Source organism: Lethenteron reissneri, chromosome 64, assembly GCF_015708825.2.
Source record: "Lethenteron reissneri isolate LAM-NWPU_2019-01 chromosome 64, ASM1570882v1, whole genome shotgun sequence".
Taxonomy (NCBI): domain Eukaryota; kingdom Metazoa; phylum Chordata; class Hyperoartia; order Petromyzontiformes; family Petromyzontidae; genus Lethenteron; species Lethenteron reissneri.
Window position 1 is genome coordinate 12,380,326 of NC_083842.1, and position 17,988 is coordinate 12,398,313.

Sequence of the window (17,988 nt, forward strand, 5' to 3'; positions counted from 1 at the left end):
AAAGAATTAGACCCACACAGATTCGCAGAGACACACATAGTGACACAGAAACTCTCGCACGAAGGCACAGCCCTGCATGTTTTTTGTTATCACACCCCTTCTTTCAAAATGACCTTCATCGGAGGGTATTCTAAGAAGAAAATTCTAGCCTCCTTTACCACACTGGCCACCATGCACATTACTTGGCAATCGATTAGATGCGGTGTATTTATACTATTTAGGGGCGCCACGGTGGAGAGATGTTAGCTACTTCGCCAGGTATACAGGAGGTTGTGGGTTCGATCCCGATCTTGACGCCTGGTGCATATTTGGAGTTTGCGTGTCTCTCTCCCCGTGGTCGCGTGGATTTTTCTCCGGATCCTTCGGGTTTTCACCACCACCACATTTATAATCAACATCACGGCTTGAGAGTATTTGGTTGCTATACATGTCCACACGACGAATTGCCACTTCGTTGAGCGACCATTTGTGAAAAATAGCTACATATCTCAGTGGGGCTTACCTGGTAAAAAAGAGGTAAAAAAACACAAGCCTTCCAATGCATACTTTTTCATTTGCACTCAAAAGTATAAAATAAATGCTTTTGACCCCGGAATTAATCAAATGTTTACGTGCGTGGCTCGCACAAAGAAAATTTAACACATCGAAAAGCCACACACTTTTATTGAGCACGTAAAATTCGATGAAAAATTCCAGGGTCAAAGCCATTTACTTTCTACTTGAGTACAAATAAAAGTGTGCGCATTAAAAAATCGATTTTTTTTTCATTACTTTGTTGTATTTTTGTGCTTACTTGTTGCTCTTGGTCAAATGGAAGGGGTGGGCGCGACCATTCGTGATAGCAAAAACATGGGGGGGGGGAGGTTGGGTGGAATGTACTACTAATTAGTCAACATTTAGTTAAAACACGAAGTTACCACGATGGGTGGGATCTGGACCGGCTTTTTTTGTTGATAAAACGAAATCTTGAATCGTCACGCGAGGAAGCGAGTCGGTGTGTAAACAATTTCAGCTCGTTCAGCTTCGTCAAAACATTTCAAAAGAATATCAACAAACACGGCAAGTTTAATGAAAGTGTGTAATAATAAAAAATGATTATGGTTTATACTGCGGAAAGAGGGGGTGAAGGTATTTATCATTCCTCCGGTATAAATAACACATTCGTGCGGAGGGAGCTGGTAGGAACGCAAATATGGCCGACTGTGAGGCACAAGCCGGCGTGAGTAGGTTAAACGTTGAGTTTTATAAGGGCACCACGGGGTGACCAGCCCCTCCCCACCCAGCCCCACCCTCCACACCCTCCCCTCTCCACCCAGCCCCACCCCTCCCATTTTTGTATGCACGACGGACGGACACAATAATCCCATGGGCTGGTGGAACCAGGTGGTTCCTACCAGTAAAATATTCTAATAAACGTGCCCGTTGTTAAAACTCCCACGCTTGGATGAAATCGGCAACTTTCTGGATTTTGCAAGTCCGGTTTGCTCACCATTACTGCACAAGGCCACTCGACACGTGTGTGAAAGAGCGCTGGGGGCGTGTGACTTTTCGGCGCCAGCTATCGGAGAGTACTGCAGTCGTGTCGCTACGGTTGCCTGCGGCGAGTAACGTCTTTAGAAACGTAGCTGCGACTACGCCTCTAAATATAAAATTAACGCCGAGCTGCTTGTGCCGTTCCCGAGATTTGGCGGTGAACGGGGACACCCACGCACAGGCTGCGACAATTTGCAGACTTTTCGGAACGAAAATACGTAATTGCAAATCTGTTCTTTCTTAAAAACAAGGAAAAACCCTGTAAAATTTCCAGTGCCTTATTATTATTTTTTATTGCAGAACCTTTGACAGTGCTAAGTAGAAACAATTTGTGAGGGGCGTATGTACAGTATGACAGATGTTTCGTTTTTTTTGCACGACAGCCCATTTAGAATCATCTCTTGTGCAACAGAGACCCAGGGGATAACACGAGACATTAACGCACACACGTGTGCAGAAACATTGGAAGCAAACAAAAAAAACTAAAAAAATCCAAACAACCCCCCCCTCCCACCCTACCATGCAAAACCTAAAAAAGACAACCTAATCCAATTCCAAAAAAAAAACAATTTCAAGGCATTACCGCACGCAATACGAACACGTTATTGAAACGCGACGGCATTCTTAACATCGGGGGAAAAAAAACACTTGGCGCGCCAAATCTGGTGACAAAGCGACGCTTTCCGACGCCCGCAAGGGCGATGGATATCCTTCGTGGCAAGAGGTCCTGCGCAAAGAAACGCGGGCGACATTTCTAAATCATTATGGCGCTGTCAAATGGCTGCATCTCGCCCGTGGATGATACCCTGTCCCATACGGTAACCAGGGGAGGATGTTCAGCCTTAAACCACGCTTAGCCTCAATTCTTAATTAATCCCCCGTGAAGGTCTCGTCTCATCGGAGGGCCAAGCGGAAGCCACCGCTACCACCACCACCACCATCACAGGGTGACCTACAAGCTTGCAGTGACATCTTGATAGCTGCCCAGCTTTGGGACAACTTCGTTCGCGCGTGCGCATCGATTAGGGCTGGTAATTCGACGTCGAGCTGGCGTCACACAGGATGTCGACCCGTCTCCCCAAAGCCCACTGGGTTCGACTCTCGGCCATGGCTGGCGAGAGTAGCAAAAAGTGGTGAAATGGGGGCCACGAGACCGACGCCACTACCCCCCGGGCGAGTCTCCAGAAAGGTTTATTCGCCTTGAACCGTTGGTTTGCAGGTGCAGGGGATGCAAGGGAGTGGGCCCCGCTGTACGTGACGTGTCCCTTCGCGTGCCGGAGCTGGTCGTTGTAGGCGCTTGCAGACGGCGCTTGCCGCCCAACCCCTCCAGCAGGCAGTAATGGGGGGGGGGGGGGGGTGATCTTTAAGGCCAAAGCAAGGTCAGGCAATATGTGATCGTAGAAAGGAAGCTTGCATACGCGAATTGGCCAATGACGGGTCCAGCGTTAATTGTCTGGCGAGCCACCGTTCAACGTGCCTTGCTTGTTGTTTAGCTTGTTGTTAAGCTTGTCTTCCGCCCCCCCCACCACCACCGCAACCTCCGATTAGCATGGTTGGCAAAGTACGGTGCCAGAGAATATCAACGTACACACACACACGCGCGCGCATACACATGTGCCGAAAGCAAAGATTACGGGATGGTAATTTACGTAAAAAAAACTGCCATGTAAAAACACGATTAACACATTTTCACAAAGAGTGTGTGAATACATAACTTTAACTTTATTAACTATACATAGTACTTATATAAAATGCATTTGTTACTTTTGACTCTATTATTTCAACATGGTCGCTCTCGCACGCAAGCGTGACAGCTCCTCCGCTTCAATCCCACGCACAACCTAACTCCATGGAACAAACAACTTCCTCCGGCCTTCCCCGCACCGCCAATAACGATAAAACCACACACACACACAACACGGTGCCACCTCCACTTCTAACAACGGCCAACAAACATTTATCCGATTCGCTATTAGCCCGTGAACCAAGGGGGCAAAGCGGGAAGTTGTGGTCTTTACCGGCCGAGGTGGCGAATACTAGCAGCATTCAACTTGACCGCTATCCGCCAACACCACCACTACCATGGTCAGAAAGGTTAGCTTTAGATCAATTGTCCATTTTCATAGACACGGCACGCACTTAATATGCATTTTAGATTTTTTTTTTCCCTTTCCCCCGTAGACGTTTCCTATCAAATTAGTTCTCTCAAAACAACAATCTATAAAATCGGACATTCTACGGCACCCTTCGACAACATCGTACACATTTGTGATCGAGGAAGAAAAGAAACCCCAAACGCTTTCTTAAAATCATTATTAGCATTTGCCACCCTGGCTGGGAGAGATAAGAAATTGTTGAGCCAACTGGGCTCAAAGACCCCTCTTGGCCATTAAGTCATCCACCTCATCATCCATCCCGTCGCACCTCCCCCCTTAAGCGCATTCATAAAAATAAATATTACAACTCATCAACTGTGTGAGCAGGTGTGCGAACAAAAGAAACCCCTCCCCGCACCCCCTTCCGCTCCGCAAATCTGATCTTTCCTAACGAACCTACAAAAGTACCCAGGCAAAAGAACGGCACAGGACATAGGCACCACCACCACAGCGGTTCTCAACACGTCAACGACGTCATGACACCGATTTGTGAATGGCGTGTAGCACGCCTCGCAGGTAATAATAGCGTGTGGTCTCACTCCCGTTTGATTATTATTCACATTTGTTCAATGTGCGTTCCCCCACTCCCCCCCCCCCCCAATATATATCCCGATTGTGCGACTGCCGTAATGTCACGAGTGACTTTAAAATAATCTAAATTGAAAACGAATTTCTTAAAGAACTGCTTTGTGTTTAGTTTATCCTTCCCCCTCGCCTCCAATTAGCGCCGGTTGCCAACGTACGGCGCGAAATAAGTTAAACGTAAGTACGTATTAAGGCTTACAGTTGTTATCTCGGGAGACGGGCGTCAACACTTGGGCGCGTAATCATGACACGGGTCGACACACCGACCGAAATCTATTCTCACAACTCTAAGAGCAACACGCTTCTTTCTAAATCGTGCGTGGTAACAGGAGCCTGATAACTAACGTTGCACAAAATACTCTTGCCAAACACGCGCCCTGACTTGAGTGTAGGATAATGCACAGCCAAGAGACGGGTAGCAGGGGAGGGGGGAAAGAGACAACACAAACAAGACAGCGCCAAAGGTAGACGAAAATATTAATTCTTGAATCAAACTGAAACGCCAAATTGTGACAATTCATGAAATGGCTTTGGGGGGGGGGTGGTGGTGGCGTATGGGGGATATGGAGGCTAACGTTGTGACAAACCTAGACAACGCCAATTTAGAACAAGCAGATTCCGTTATGTGCTTTAACCTCATCTTGTAACTGGGCTGAAACGATTGCTTTGCAGCGCACGAGAAAAAGCTAATTTCTTTAGAAAGCCAGGAAACAATTTGGAGTGGGGGGAGGCGGTAGAGGGAAAGGTGACTCAATACCAACATGGGCAGAATGAGCCCACGGGGGGATTATTCAGCCACCTCCAAAGTTCTGAACCTGTCACGACAAAAACACGGGAGCGGCTTTTCCATAGCTTTCCACACTGGAGGTCAACGGCAAGTGACCCTCACGGCGCACCGAAGCCTTCGGACTACCTCGATAAAAACCCCTCATCTAACTAAACTACTTTTATTTTACCAGGTTTTCAGGCCCCACTTAGCTATGTAGCTATTTTTCCAGTAGGGACCTGGCTATTACAAATGATAACTCAACGAAGTGGCTTATCATCATAGTGTGTAAATTTACGAACGGCCAAATACTCTAAACGCGTGACCTTGATTCTAAATGTGGAGAGGAAAAACCAGAGGCCCCGGAGAAAAATCCACGCGACCCACAGGGGAGAGAGACAGATCGAAAACTCCAAAGACAGCAGCAGGCGTCAGGGTCGGGATCGAACCCACGACCTCCTGCATACCAGGCGAGGTAGTTAACATCTCGCCAACGTCACGCCACCCCCGCCTCTCTCCCACCCACATCCCGAAGCAAATTCTCCGCTCCGTCTGCCTCATACCACGCACACTGGAGCTGTGAGGAGTAAAAAGGAGTGAACCAAAAAAGTAGGGGGTAGCGGATAGGACGTGGTGGTGGACGGCCTGCAAGGGTTTCATGTCGGTCAACCGAAAAGCAAAGTCGCTTCCTGTCGATATAAAAAAACAGCACACAAACAAGGCGGTGGTGATGGTGGGGTGGGGGGGAGGGCATCACACCATGCCACGGAACAACAAAAAAAAAACCTTTACGGAGTGCGGTTGCGAGAGACGGACGACGTGGTCGTTGGAACAACTTAACGGTTTTCCTGTTTAGTTTTTGTTAATCCCGCGGCAATTTCGGAAACGCGACAAACGACAACGACGGAAGAGGAGGCGCCAAGTCAGAGGCAGTCCATGGAGTTGCTGTTGTCGGGGTGGACGTTGAGGGCGAGGGCGGAGGACGACATGCCGAGCGGCGGTGGCGGTGGGAAGGCTGGCAACCCCTTCGTGGACAGTCCCGGCGAGGCCGCCGTCGCCGCCGCCGTCATGGACGCCGCAGAGTTCGATGCCAGTGCCGGGTCGACGTTCTCACGCTCCGCCACTTTCTGCGAGTCGTCCCAGTTGATCTGGAACCGCGTGACGCGGGGGCTTGTGCCCAGCACGTTCCTTTGGAGCTGTGAGGGGAATATACCACGGAGAGTGGGACGTCGTTATTGTGATTCCACCCCGACTGGACATGTGTGAGCTTCACAGCGCATCGGATTCTTCATCTAGTCTACGTAAAGATTCTGATTCTGTGTTCATTACCAGGGCCCAGGAATAGGAGCTCGGTTGGATACCAGGAGCTGCATTGCAAAGGCCAAAGGACCGAGGCAGGTTCATTATCACCAAAAGGCTGAGAATAGTGCGGCAAGTTCACCATCACAACTAGTTTTTTTATTCTAGATTTGAAGCTTTCGTGACTGCAAGGATTCATATTCTTAGGTTTTTTCGGTAAAGTCACGTAGGTAAAAAATTAAAATTGATAAAAGTAAAATAAAATCACGACGTTTCGGAGGCAACACAAGCTTCCGTCTTCAGGTGGAACCGTCACAGCACGATTAGCTGTATCAAGTGAGAGAAATTCCAAGAAACAGTATTTGTATATATACTGCTGCACCGAACCTCACAAAAAATAATATTCAGGGCCTACCTTGGCTCCTTCCACCCTCAACCAGTATATATACAAATACTGTTTCTTGGAATTTCTCTCACTTGATACAGCTATCGTGCTGTGACGGTTCCACCTGAAGACGGAAGCTTGTGTTGCCTCCGAAACGTCGTGATTTTTATTTTTATTTTATAAATTTTTTACCTACGTGACTTTACCGAAAAAAACCTAATAATAATTTTTTTAAATTGAATAAACCAGGTAAGGCCCCACTGAGCCATGTGGCTCTTTTTCAGAAGCGGCCTGGCTATCGCAAATGATGGCCCAACGAAGCAGTTTATCATCACGTGGAAATTGAAAGCAGCTAAAATACTCTAATACGTGTGAAGTTGATTCTAAATGTGGAGGGGAAAAACCGGAGGACCTGGAGAAAAGCCACGAGACCACGAGGAGAGAAACTCGCAAACTCAAAATATAGTAGAACCTCTGGTCACGACTATAATTCATTCCATAACTTTGGTCGCAATCCGATTCGAACCTAATTTCCCCATTGGATTGTATGTAAATACGATTAATCCGTTCCAGACTCCTACGAACTGTATATAAATAGTTTTTTTTAGATTTTTAAGCACAAAAATAGTTTATGAACGTTTACTTCACCGCATCATCGTATGAATGATGCGAGAAGAGATTAACGGGTTCTTATGTTAGCGATTTACGTACTCCGCGCTTTCGCTCTCTAAATTACGGCTTGAATGAGGGGGGAGGGGTATGACTACACTCACAAAACTAATATCTTTCTAGGAATTTTACATAACAAAAGTTATATACATAACTGTTACGCTTTGTGTTGTTTGTAAACAAACAACAGGAAATTTGGCGCTTACAAAAAAATGGCGCGGAAGGGGAAATTGGCCGCGGCCGTGTTTGATCGCCACCCGAGTTTGTGTTCGTGACCAGATTAAAAAATGTTGTGAATTATTTGGTCGGAACCCGATTTGGTCGTGGTCAGAAGCGTTCGTGACCAGAGGTTCTACTGTATACAGGTTTCGGGATCGAACCCACAACCTCCTGCATATCAGGCGAGGTAGTTAACATCTCGCCTCCCGTGGCGCCCCAGGAAAAAAAGCCTGGTTTAGTTTTAACCAGCTATATCATCAACGATCTCAAACTTGAGCTAAAATTAAGCTTTTAAGTGGTCATAAAGGCCTCATTTAGTGCTAAAAGGACAGCGATTGGGCCAGGTTTATCATCACGACCCACGGATTAAGCCAGATTAAGTGTTACGAATATCAAGGGCTGAGCCAGATTAGGCCTGAGGAGCCCAGGAATTGAAGCTAGATTAAGTGTTAAAAGTCAAGAATTTCAGCCAGGGACAATTATCACAGTCCACGAATTGTCAGATTAAGAAGTAACGAGGCGATGGATATAACCAGGTTTATTTTCACAGGGCCCAAGAATAGGGCCCGATTAAAAAAACTCAACTATTAAGACTATTTTTATTTTATCAGGTAAGGCCCAATAAGCCATATATCTCGTTTTCAGAAGTGACCTGGCCACAAACGATAGCTCAGAGAAGTGGCTTATCACGTAGAAATGTATAACAGCCAAATACCCTGAATGCACGTCGATTCTCAACGTGGAGGGAACAAAAACGGAGGACCCAGAGAAAAATCCACACAATCACAGGGAGAGAGAAACATGCAAACTCCAAATATGCATGTTGAACTCCTTTCACAACGTACATAGCCAACCGTGCTAATCGGAAGTTGCGGGGTAAGGACAACAAACTAAACACAAAAAGCAGTTTTAAAGAAATGAGGTTTCAATCTCGATATAAAAGTGCATAGCTCCTCCAGTGGCTTCCTAATATCGGACGGAAGAAGAGTGCTCCAGACGGCCGTAGAAGCGCATCCAAAAGCACGCGATGCTTTGACCGTCTTTGTTCGATGGTCAGTCAAATATGCAGCAGGCATCGTCAGGGTCGGGGGGATTGAACCAGAGGTCGCAACCGGGTACTCGATACCCGTACTCTACCTGATACCCTGCTACCCGTACTCGGCCGGGTACGGGTACCCAGTTGCGACCCTGGTGCGGCCGGGTACGGGCAGGCCGTGAGTCACTGGTGAGTAACCGTTTGTCACTCATTTCCCAACGTCTTGTCTCTTCTCACAATTCAAGTTCCTAGAATCAACCCACCCGCACCTGCAACATGGCTTCATCCCAGAGGTCGCAATCAGGTACCCGATATCCGTACCCTACCCGGCCAGGTACGGGTAGGGTACAGCCGGGTACGGGTACCCGTTTGAAACCCTGGTGCGGCCGGGTACGGGTAAGGAATCAAAACCTGTTTGCGACCCCTGGATTGAACCCACGCCCTCCTGCATAACCTGGCGCGGTAGTCAACGTCTCGCCAACCGTGGCGCACCTTGGAGTAATCCGGTTTGGCGGGAGGGTTCTCCTTGAGCTCGGGGTCGATGTACTCGTTGTTGACGTAGTAGCCAATGCGGATGAACTCCTGGTTGCGGTACGTGCACGTGATGAGCACCACCGTGACGCCCACCGCGTCCGTGTCAGGGATCAGCTCCGGGTTCGCTGCCATCGCCTACAGCGAGCGGGGGGGGGGGGGGGCGCAGATGGAGAGAAAGAAAGAGGGGAGAGATGGGTGGGAGGGATATTGACAGAGCAAGATGTAGGGGTGAATAAGATTGAGAGAGATAGGATTGGGGGGTGAAGGAGATGGACAGAGAGGAAGATGGAGGGGAAGAAGATGGACAGATGAAGATGGTGAGAGATATAGGAAGATGGAGGGAGACAGGAAGATGAATGTAAGGAGATGGGCTTAGGAAGATGACAAGATATAAGTAGATGAAGGAAGATGGAGAGACAGGAAGATGGAGGGGAGGAGATGGAGCGATATAGGAAGACAGAGGGTGACAGGGAGGATGTTTGAGAAATAATTTGGAGCAGGCCGAGGAGGAATATGGAGAGAGACAAGTTCCACGGAGGGAGATACAGGGAGGCATAAAGACACAGAGAGGGAGAAGGCACGTGAAATAGAACGACGGAGGGGAAGAAGATTGAGGGCAGCAGCAAGGGGAAGATGGAACAGGACACAATTTAACCAATGCAATTTGCCACACTTCCATCTGCCGCCTACAATGTAATCAGCAGCAGCACCAGCAGCCTATAACACCCGGCTGCTTCATGCATAGTGGTCGCCCTTCCAAGCACGATGTACGTACCTATATGTATGTGGAACTTCTTTTGCAACCGTGCTCATCGCAGGTGTTGAGCGCTAAACCCTGCGTAGTTTGCCTACAGGACTAAAATCGGGGTGTATTCCAGCTGATTCGGTCACAGGCACAATAGCACATAATAATAATAGTACAATTTGTAACGCGCGCAAATTTGCAGACGTAGTGGCCGCAACTCAGAGGCGCGGAGCCAAGCTCAGAGTCGCTCAAAAGCATGATTGTAGAGGTGAGTTTTTAAGTGTCTCTTGAAGGAGGCGATTGAGGTGATGCTGCGAATGTGCAGAGGGATATCGTTCCAGACTGTTGGGGCTGCCACCGAGAAGCGGCGCGTAGACATGACCATCCTGGATCTTGGTATTGAGAGGAGGTCGTGAGTCGCGCTGCGCAGGCATCTGCCGTGTGCTGAGCTGCAAGTTGTCAGTAATGAAGAAAGATACGGCGGGCAGGCGGATATGAAGGCATTGTGGCAGAGGCAGGCGGTCTTGTATGTGACCCTACTGGCAATGGGGAGCCAGTTGAGAGCGCGGAGACGATCTAGTGAGTCGAGGCGGGGATGAGTGTGGGCAATGACGACGCGTGCTAGGTTATTTTGTAGTCTTTGAAGCTTCCTTAGGTTGCCAGCGGAGGTCCGGACAAGGACGGAGTTACAATAGTCAAGGCGAGACCCAACTATGCAACATGCCAAAGTGATGGCAATTTCAGTAGAGATGAGAGGACGTATGTGTCTAAGAGCCTTCAGGTGAAAGTTACATGAGCTGATGATATGGTTGGTTTGACGGTCGAAGGATAAAGTTGAATCTAGGATGACACCGAGGTAGCTGAAGTGGTTGGTGAACTTGATGCTATGACCGAAGATGTGTATGTGTGTGGGGAGTGCTGCTGAATTGAGACGTTGCTTGGTACCTAACATGATGGCCACTGACTTTCTCGGATTTAGGGCTAGGTTGTGTGCAGTGAACCATTGTTGCACGGCGGTGGTACATTCCGAGAGCCTCTCGAATCCAGATGCATTGCTAGAATCGATGGCGGTGAATAGAATCGTGTCATCCGCGTATGAGTGATGCTTAACACCGAAGCTTGCAATGAGTCGGCCGATCGGGGAAGTGTAGGCTGTGAAGAGCAGGGGACCTAGAACAGAGCCCTGGGGAACCCCGCATAATGCTCTTGTTTCAGGCGATGTGGACATGCCCACCCTGACTGAGGATTGCCGGTCAGAAAGGTACGAAGCTATCCACTTGAGTGCTGAGCCGCATATACCGAAGTCGGATTTCAGGAGGGAAGTAAGGAGCGAATGGTTGATGGTGTCGAAGGCTGACGAAATGTCCAGACTTACAAGTGCAACAGTTGAGCCGGAATCAACGATCGTTAAGAGATAAGATAAATTAAAGCAGGTTTTACCAAGTTTTGTGCACAGTGCGTTTGACGATTAAGGACAACTGCTGGCTATGATGATCATCATTACGTTAATGCAGCAGGGGTGGCCAACCTCTAACAGATCATGAGCCAAAAAGTCCCCGCGAGTTCTACCAAGAGCCAAGTATATATATATATATATACAGTAGACTCGATTATCCACGTGTGGTTTATCCGATTTGCGGATTATCGAGTCTACCGTGTAGAAATTAATAACTCATGGAATTTCCCATTAAGTACTACAGTTGCAAGCCTTTACAAGTGGGCAGAGTTTGATTGATGTTGGTTGGCATAGCTCTCCTATCCACGTAGTGAGCAGTGTTATCAGAGCACGCAAATCCATCGGTCGATCGTTAGTTTTAGGCATAGAGAACCGTGGAAAATGGATATTTATGTATAATCCGCGGCAATCTTCCCCGTCCTTAGCACGGATAATCGAGTTTATTGTATAAAAGTTGATATATAGTGATAGTTTTCGGTACAGCACGGGAGACGTTCAATATTCTTCGGCTTCGACTGTGATTGTACATTTCTACGTGACGCCCCTTCGATAGAGCCACGTGATAAATTAAAGAGACGCATTTGGCTCGGGAAACACCGCTTGGCCACTGCTGCGGTAATGCTGCCGGTGACGACGATAGCGCTATTCAATTATGATGTCCAACGTCGAAACGCATACATTCACTCATGGACAAAACACGACGTTTCGAGACGACGCAAAAAATAAGTCGCCGCACAAAAAAACAAGAAACCGACCGCAATCGCGACGACACAGTGGATGGAGTAAGGAGGAGAGACAGACGTAGAGGAACAGAGAGAGAGAGATCGGTACCTGGAAGACGAACATGTGGCAACCGGCGGGGACAGGCCCCACGAGCACCGAGTCCAGCGTCTGGTCGTACTCCTCGCTCTCGGCCGAGCCCACGTAGATGATCTTCCACTCCAGGTCTACGTTACAAAAAATAGTAAAAAATATATATAACGTCGCAAATTCTGTCCACGTGCTGCATGCATGTTGAAATGCTTTCGCACCGTACGTAGCCGACCGTGCTAAGCGGGCAGAGGTGTTGGGGAAGGACAACAAACCAAAAAGCTACAGTTTCTGTAGATTCAGAGGCGTGGGGGAAAACCCATGTGAAGCACTAGGTATGCGGCCAGAAGCGGCGCCAACAAATGCCCGAGTTCTGTGGTCCTATATTAGGATGTTTGGCCAACTCCGTTACGTGCACGTCAACGGAATGGAACCGGCGTGTGGCAGAGTAGAGTGTGGCGGTCGTGTTGCTACAGTTTCCTGCGGTGAGTAACAATGTCTTTAAAAACAACGGCGCTCCTACACATCTCGAAATAAAGTTAACGACTAATCGCAGATAATCAATGAACTGTGATGATTTCTGGGTCATCGGGAATCGAGGTTGTTTCCCGTACGGTTTCACCTGTATTCTTGTACAGGCAAATTGAGTTTTCAGGTCCATACAGCTGTTTCAATACGGGCAAAATCGTTGTTTTTGTCTGTGGTTCTCCCTTGTGATGGGACTTTGTAGGATGAACTTTGAGATTTATAAGGGCACGGGGTGACCAATAAGATCTGAATTGATCTGTAATAAGGCAGGGCACTGATAAGGGGTTGACAGGTATGTTATTACAATGTCTGGTTCGCAAACACTCTCACTCCTTTAGCCGGCGTTCCATCGTTCATCTCGACCACCCCACTCGCCACCTAGTCTAGCGACATGGCTTAATATACAGAGCACTGTTTATCGTAATTAAATCACTGAACTCAGATAATATTGTAGGTCCAATACGGTGTTGTCTGTGAATGGACAGTATTTCCGTGTTCACCGCTTTTGTCAATCCACTGCTGGAATGAGGGTCTCTCCCCCACGTTGTGGTGGTAATTTTTACCATAATTCACTGCACTGGTCAGTGCCAATCCAAGCAGTGAAGTATAGAAGATTCTAGATTTGAAGTTTTTGTGACTTCAAGGATTCATACTCTTTGGTTTTTTCGGTAAAGTCACGTAGGTAGTTTTTATTAAAATAAATCAACTCACGACGTTTCGGAAGCAACGCAAGCCTCCGTCATCAGGTGTAACTGCTCCAGTGAAATTACTACAGCAATGAGATGTATTGCTACAGCAATTTCACTGGAGCAGTTACACCTGATGACGGAGGCTTGCGTTGCTTCCGAAACGTCGTGAGTTAATTTATTTAAACATTTCTACCTACGTGACTTTACCGAAAAAAACTAAGAGTATGAATCCTTGCAGTCACGAAAACTTAAAATCTAGAATCTTCTATACTTCCCTGTTTGGATTGGCACTGACTAGTGCCATAGAAGGTTGAGCATTGCACGGTACAACTAGATACAATATTGTCTATTGTTGCCTCTGCTGGCAAAGGATGTGAATTTACGACTCCTATTTTTCCTCGTATTATTTAAGTTTGTACAAGCGCCTTTGTAATTTACGCGGTTAAACGCTTATTACGGTGTATTTAATACACTTGGGACTAAATAACACAGCAAAAATCGCGCCAAATTGTGTTGTACCAACAAGTGCTCCACCACAATATGCGGCGTTACTGAAAGTCGTCGTTCGTCTGGCTACAAGTGTGTCCTTAACTAATCACGTTGTGCATTTAATGCTTAAACATTTCGGGGTTTTTTTTTCGATTTCAAGCTTTCGTGACTGTAGGGATTCATCTTTTTGGTTCTTTCGGTAAAGTCACGTAGAAGGGAAATAATGAAATTTAGTTTATTATTTTATTTTTTATTATTTTGGTTCTTTCAGTAAAGTCACGTAGAAGGGAAATAATACATTTTATTATGTTATTTTTATTATTTTGGTTCTTTCGGTAAAGTCACGTAGAAGGGAAATAATACAAGTTACTTAATTGTTGTATTTTTATTATTTTATTATTTCCCTTCTACTCGACTTTACCGAAAGAACCAAGAAGACATTTCAGGGTCGTTTTAAATTGCCGCGCGATCCTTTATTGCAATTGAAACGTCGCTCGGATAATCGAATTGAAATTGCGCTAAGTTTTGGCATTTAACGTTTTTAAACTATAGCATTGTTGCACGGCGGTGTCTGTCGCTTTTACTCATCTATTGAATAACATTTTATCATTATCGATTATCGCAAAGTGAAATACAGAAAATCGCGCCAAATTGCACTGTACGCCAATGTACAGTGCGCGCGAGTCCAATCTACATTTACACATTCCCGAAATCCGCTTTACCCCGCCGTTTAACAACATTGTAGCGTAGGGTATCTTCATTTTACATCACGGGTTTTTAATTTTAATACTTTGTCGTTATTCATTTGTTTTAAATCTAAACAAAATCTCGCCCCAAACGCGTTGTGTACAGTGCGTGGCACGTACAATATTGACGGCTACAAAGTGTTCGCCGTCAATTGAATACCGCGGTTTTTAGTTTTTTATCTTTTAAACTCTCCGTTGTTATTTAATACCGCTGCGTTCGTCTTTGTTTGTTTAACCCCCCGGGTTATTACGAAAGATTCGAAACTTAAATTGCGCCAAATTAATTATCGCGCGCTTTTTAGCGCCAAATTAGGGCCTCAGATAGATTTTACTTGTTATTTTAAACAACACTACTAATAAAAACACTTACCCTAACACTCACACAACTACACAAACAACAAAATACGCAAACCGCAAACTTAAACGCCGATAAATTCTCGACACTCGCTGTTATATTTCGCTTAAAGCCTGCAACACAAGGCCCTCAAACACCACCACCAGCCCCGCTGCTAAAACCGATAAAACATTTTAAAAATACGCTACGCTAACAAAAAGTAGTAAGATTAATTGGCGTAATACGTTAAAGTAGCGTTAACGAGATATGAAGTATCGTTATGTATAACTATTATGATAACCAGGCGTCACAATGTACAGTGGAGATTGTGGCGTTATTAGGCGCGGTGTCGCCTACGTACAATTAATAGTTTGCCAAAATATATATTCGGAATAAAATGTAGTAACATCCCCCTCCTCATCTCGCTTTGTATCACAAACTCTTAACGATGTCAACGTGTCCTCTACTTAGATGTGAACCACGACAAAGCAAGTGTGGGTTGCACAAAAGTCAGACATCATCACATGGGCCTTTTCACATTTACAATAAAAATAAGGTTTAAAAAAAAACTAGCAACATTTGGTTGCCACCGTTAACAATAATAAAAGTGTAAAAGCGTGAGCGAGATAACTGATATAAAAACCAAACACTACTCATTGTAACCGAGCCGCACAAGGCAGACGATCTGCAAGGTTTTGTGTTTTTTAATGGGTCCCGCGGTAATTTCGTGCGTTTCAAAAGGGATGGAAACGGTGAAATGTTGCACACAAAGCCAAACAAAACCCGTAGGAGATTGTGCTTGTTATGATTAAAGTCTTTTCACAGTCGTTGTTTTACTTCCATGGGGTTTGTCTTGTGTTAGTTAGTGTGCTTCAAAAGTCCGCTTGCGTGAGAGATCTTCATTCAACGAGCAGTGAGGCCGGGCCATGATGATTCCTTTGACCGTGTGATTATACATCCTGATGATGATCCAAATGATTATAACTCGTGATGATGATCCCAATGATTATAACTGCTGATGATGAACTCGTGATGATGATCCCAATGATTATAAATCCTGACGATGATCCCAATGATTATAACTGCTGATGATGAACTCGTGATGATCCCAATGATTATAACTCGTGATGATGATCCCAATGATAAACTCATGATGCTCCCAATGATTATAACTGCTGATGATGAACTCGTGATGATGATCCCAATGATTATAACTGCTGATGATAATCCCAATGATTATAACTGCTGCTGATGATCCCAATGATTATAACTCGTGATGATGATCCCAATGATTATAACTCCTGATGATAATCCCAATGATTATAACTCGTGATGATGATTCCAATGATTATAACTGCTGATGATGATCCCAATGATTATAACTGCTGATGATGAACTCGTGATTATCCCAATGATAACTGCTGATAATGATCCCAATTATTATAACTGCTGATGATGATCCCAATGAATAACTCGTGATGCTGATCCCATTGATAAACTCGTGATGATGATCCCATTGATGATAAACTCGTTACGATCTTCCGATGTTGAAACGACGATTTGGCAAGTCGCCGCCGCCGCCACCACAAACAGCCACCAATTCATTTTCAAGCGCCAATTCGTCGACGTTCACCGACTCGCAAACGCCAAACAACAAACTCTAAAACACAACCAGCTTCAGCACAACCTCGTGATCACACACACACACGAGGTGACGCGTTTAACATTCGACGACAAGAAGCTACACACCGACACGCAGAGGGTCACAGCACGAACCTTCGAGTAGATCCTCGGTGCACTCGAAGGTGATCTCGAACTGGAAGGGGTTGAAGAAGGGCGATGGATTATCAAGCACCACCACATTGTTGACTTGAACCTTCGCCATGGCGATGCTGTTATACTACTACTGCTGCTGCTCGAGTCGACTGCGGTTGTTGTTGCTGCTGCTGCTTCAACTACTTAGCCGGCTTGTCTACAATTACAATGATTGCCGTTCTTCGTCACCGCTGTTCGTGACCTTCCCGAGTGTGATGTTTGACCAACACCGCTTGTTTGAAACTCCCAAATGCTGCCCGCCCCCCACCACCCCAAACTCGTAAAATTCTCGATTTTTTTTTCTTTCCCCCCCCGACGACTATTTTACAGTCACCGAATCTGGTCTCGTTAACTCGCTCCTTCGTATTACGATGAGCGCAAATTAAATGACAATTCGATCAGCGGTAGTTCCAGAGGCTCTCGTTCCACGGGTCCACAGCCGCTCGCCACGGGGTCCCAGCTCCGTCTGAGCTCGTTCCCGCGTACGCGGCCACGCGACTTGAACGGGGCGCGAGCCGCCCTCCCATTGGCCAGGAGCGCGGTCACGTGGGGGGAGGGAGGGAGAGAGGGTAACGATTCGATTCCCTCGGTTAACGATTCTATTAGAATTTAGTGTAACGGTTCGAATCGATTGGGAAGACGATTTAGTTACCTTTGGGTAACGAATCTATTAATCGTATCGTGTGACGGTTCTATTTTATTTGGTTAACGATTTGAGTCAATGGGTAACGATTATGTTGATTCTTACGTGTAAGGCTTCGATTCCAATCGGGTAACGATTCGATTCATTGAGTAACGATTCTATTATTTTGGGGTAACGATTCTACTCATTTGGGGTAACGATTCCATTCCTTTGGGTAACGATTCCATTAACTTTTGGTGTAACAATTGGATTCAATTGGTAAAACGATTCTATTTCTTTGGGTAACGACTCCATTCATCCTTACGTGTACCGATTCAATTCCAATTGATTAACGATTTGATTCAAAGGGGAGCGATTATATTGATACAGACGTGTCATAATTCGATTCCAATAGTTCACGATTCGATTCCATGGGTTACGATCCTTTTATCTAAGGTGTAACGAATCGATTCAATTGCGAGAAAGATTCCCTTCGGTAAAGATTCGATTCCGGTGGGTAACGATTCTATTCATTCTTACCGGCAACGATTCGATTCCAATAGGTTAACGAT

The 17,988-nt window shown here is 46.1% G+C and overlaps 1 protein-coding gene across 1 annotated transcript; it reads right to left on the bottom strand.

The window, feature by feature from the left end:
- Window positions 1-3,234: 3,234 nt before the first annotated feature.
- On the bottom strand, window positions 3,235-17,244 carry LOC133359093 (histone chaperone ASF1-like). Its single transcript, XM_061577478.1, has 4 exons — window positions 16,756-17,244; window positions 12,215-12,330; window positions 9,141-9,317; window positions 3,235-6,236 (listed from the first exon to the last, which is right to left on the bottom strand). The coding sequence occupies exons 1-4, from the start codon at window positions 16,862-16,864 to the stop codon at window positions 5,964-5,966; spliced, it is 675 nt and encodes a 224-aa protein (XP_061433462.1). The 5' UTR covers window positions 16,865-17,244; the 3' UTR covers window positions 3,235-5,963.
- Between the last annotated feature and the right edge of the window lie 744 nt (window positions 17,245-17,988).

What these genes read in the sequence shown, in the direction of transcription:
- LOC133359093 (XM_061577478.1), bottom strand. Translation starts at nt 16,864, where the DNA reads ATGGCGAAGGTTCAAGTCAACAATGTGGTGGTGCTTGATAATCCATCG. An exon ending in CACCGAGGATCTACTCGAAG is followed by an intron (nt 12,331 to 16,755) that starts GTTCGTGCTGTG and finishes TTTGTAACGTAG; the next exon opens with ACCTGGAGTGGAAGATCATC. An exon ending in CCAAACCGGATTACTCCAAG is followed by an intron (nt 6,237 to 9,140) that starts GTGCGCCACGGT and finishes TTCCCCTCACAG; the next exon opens with CTCCAAAGGAACGTGCTGGG.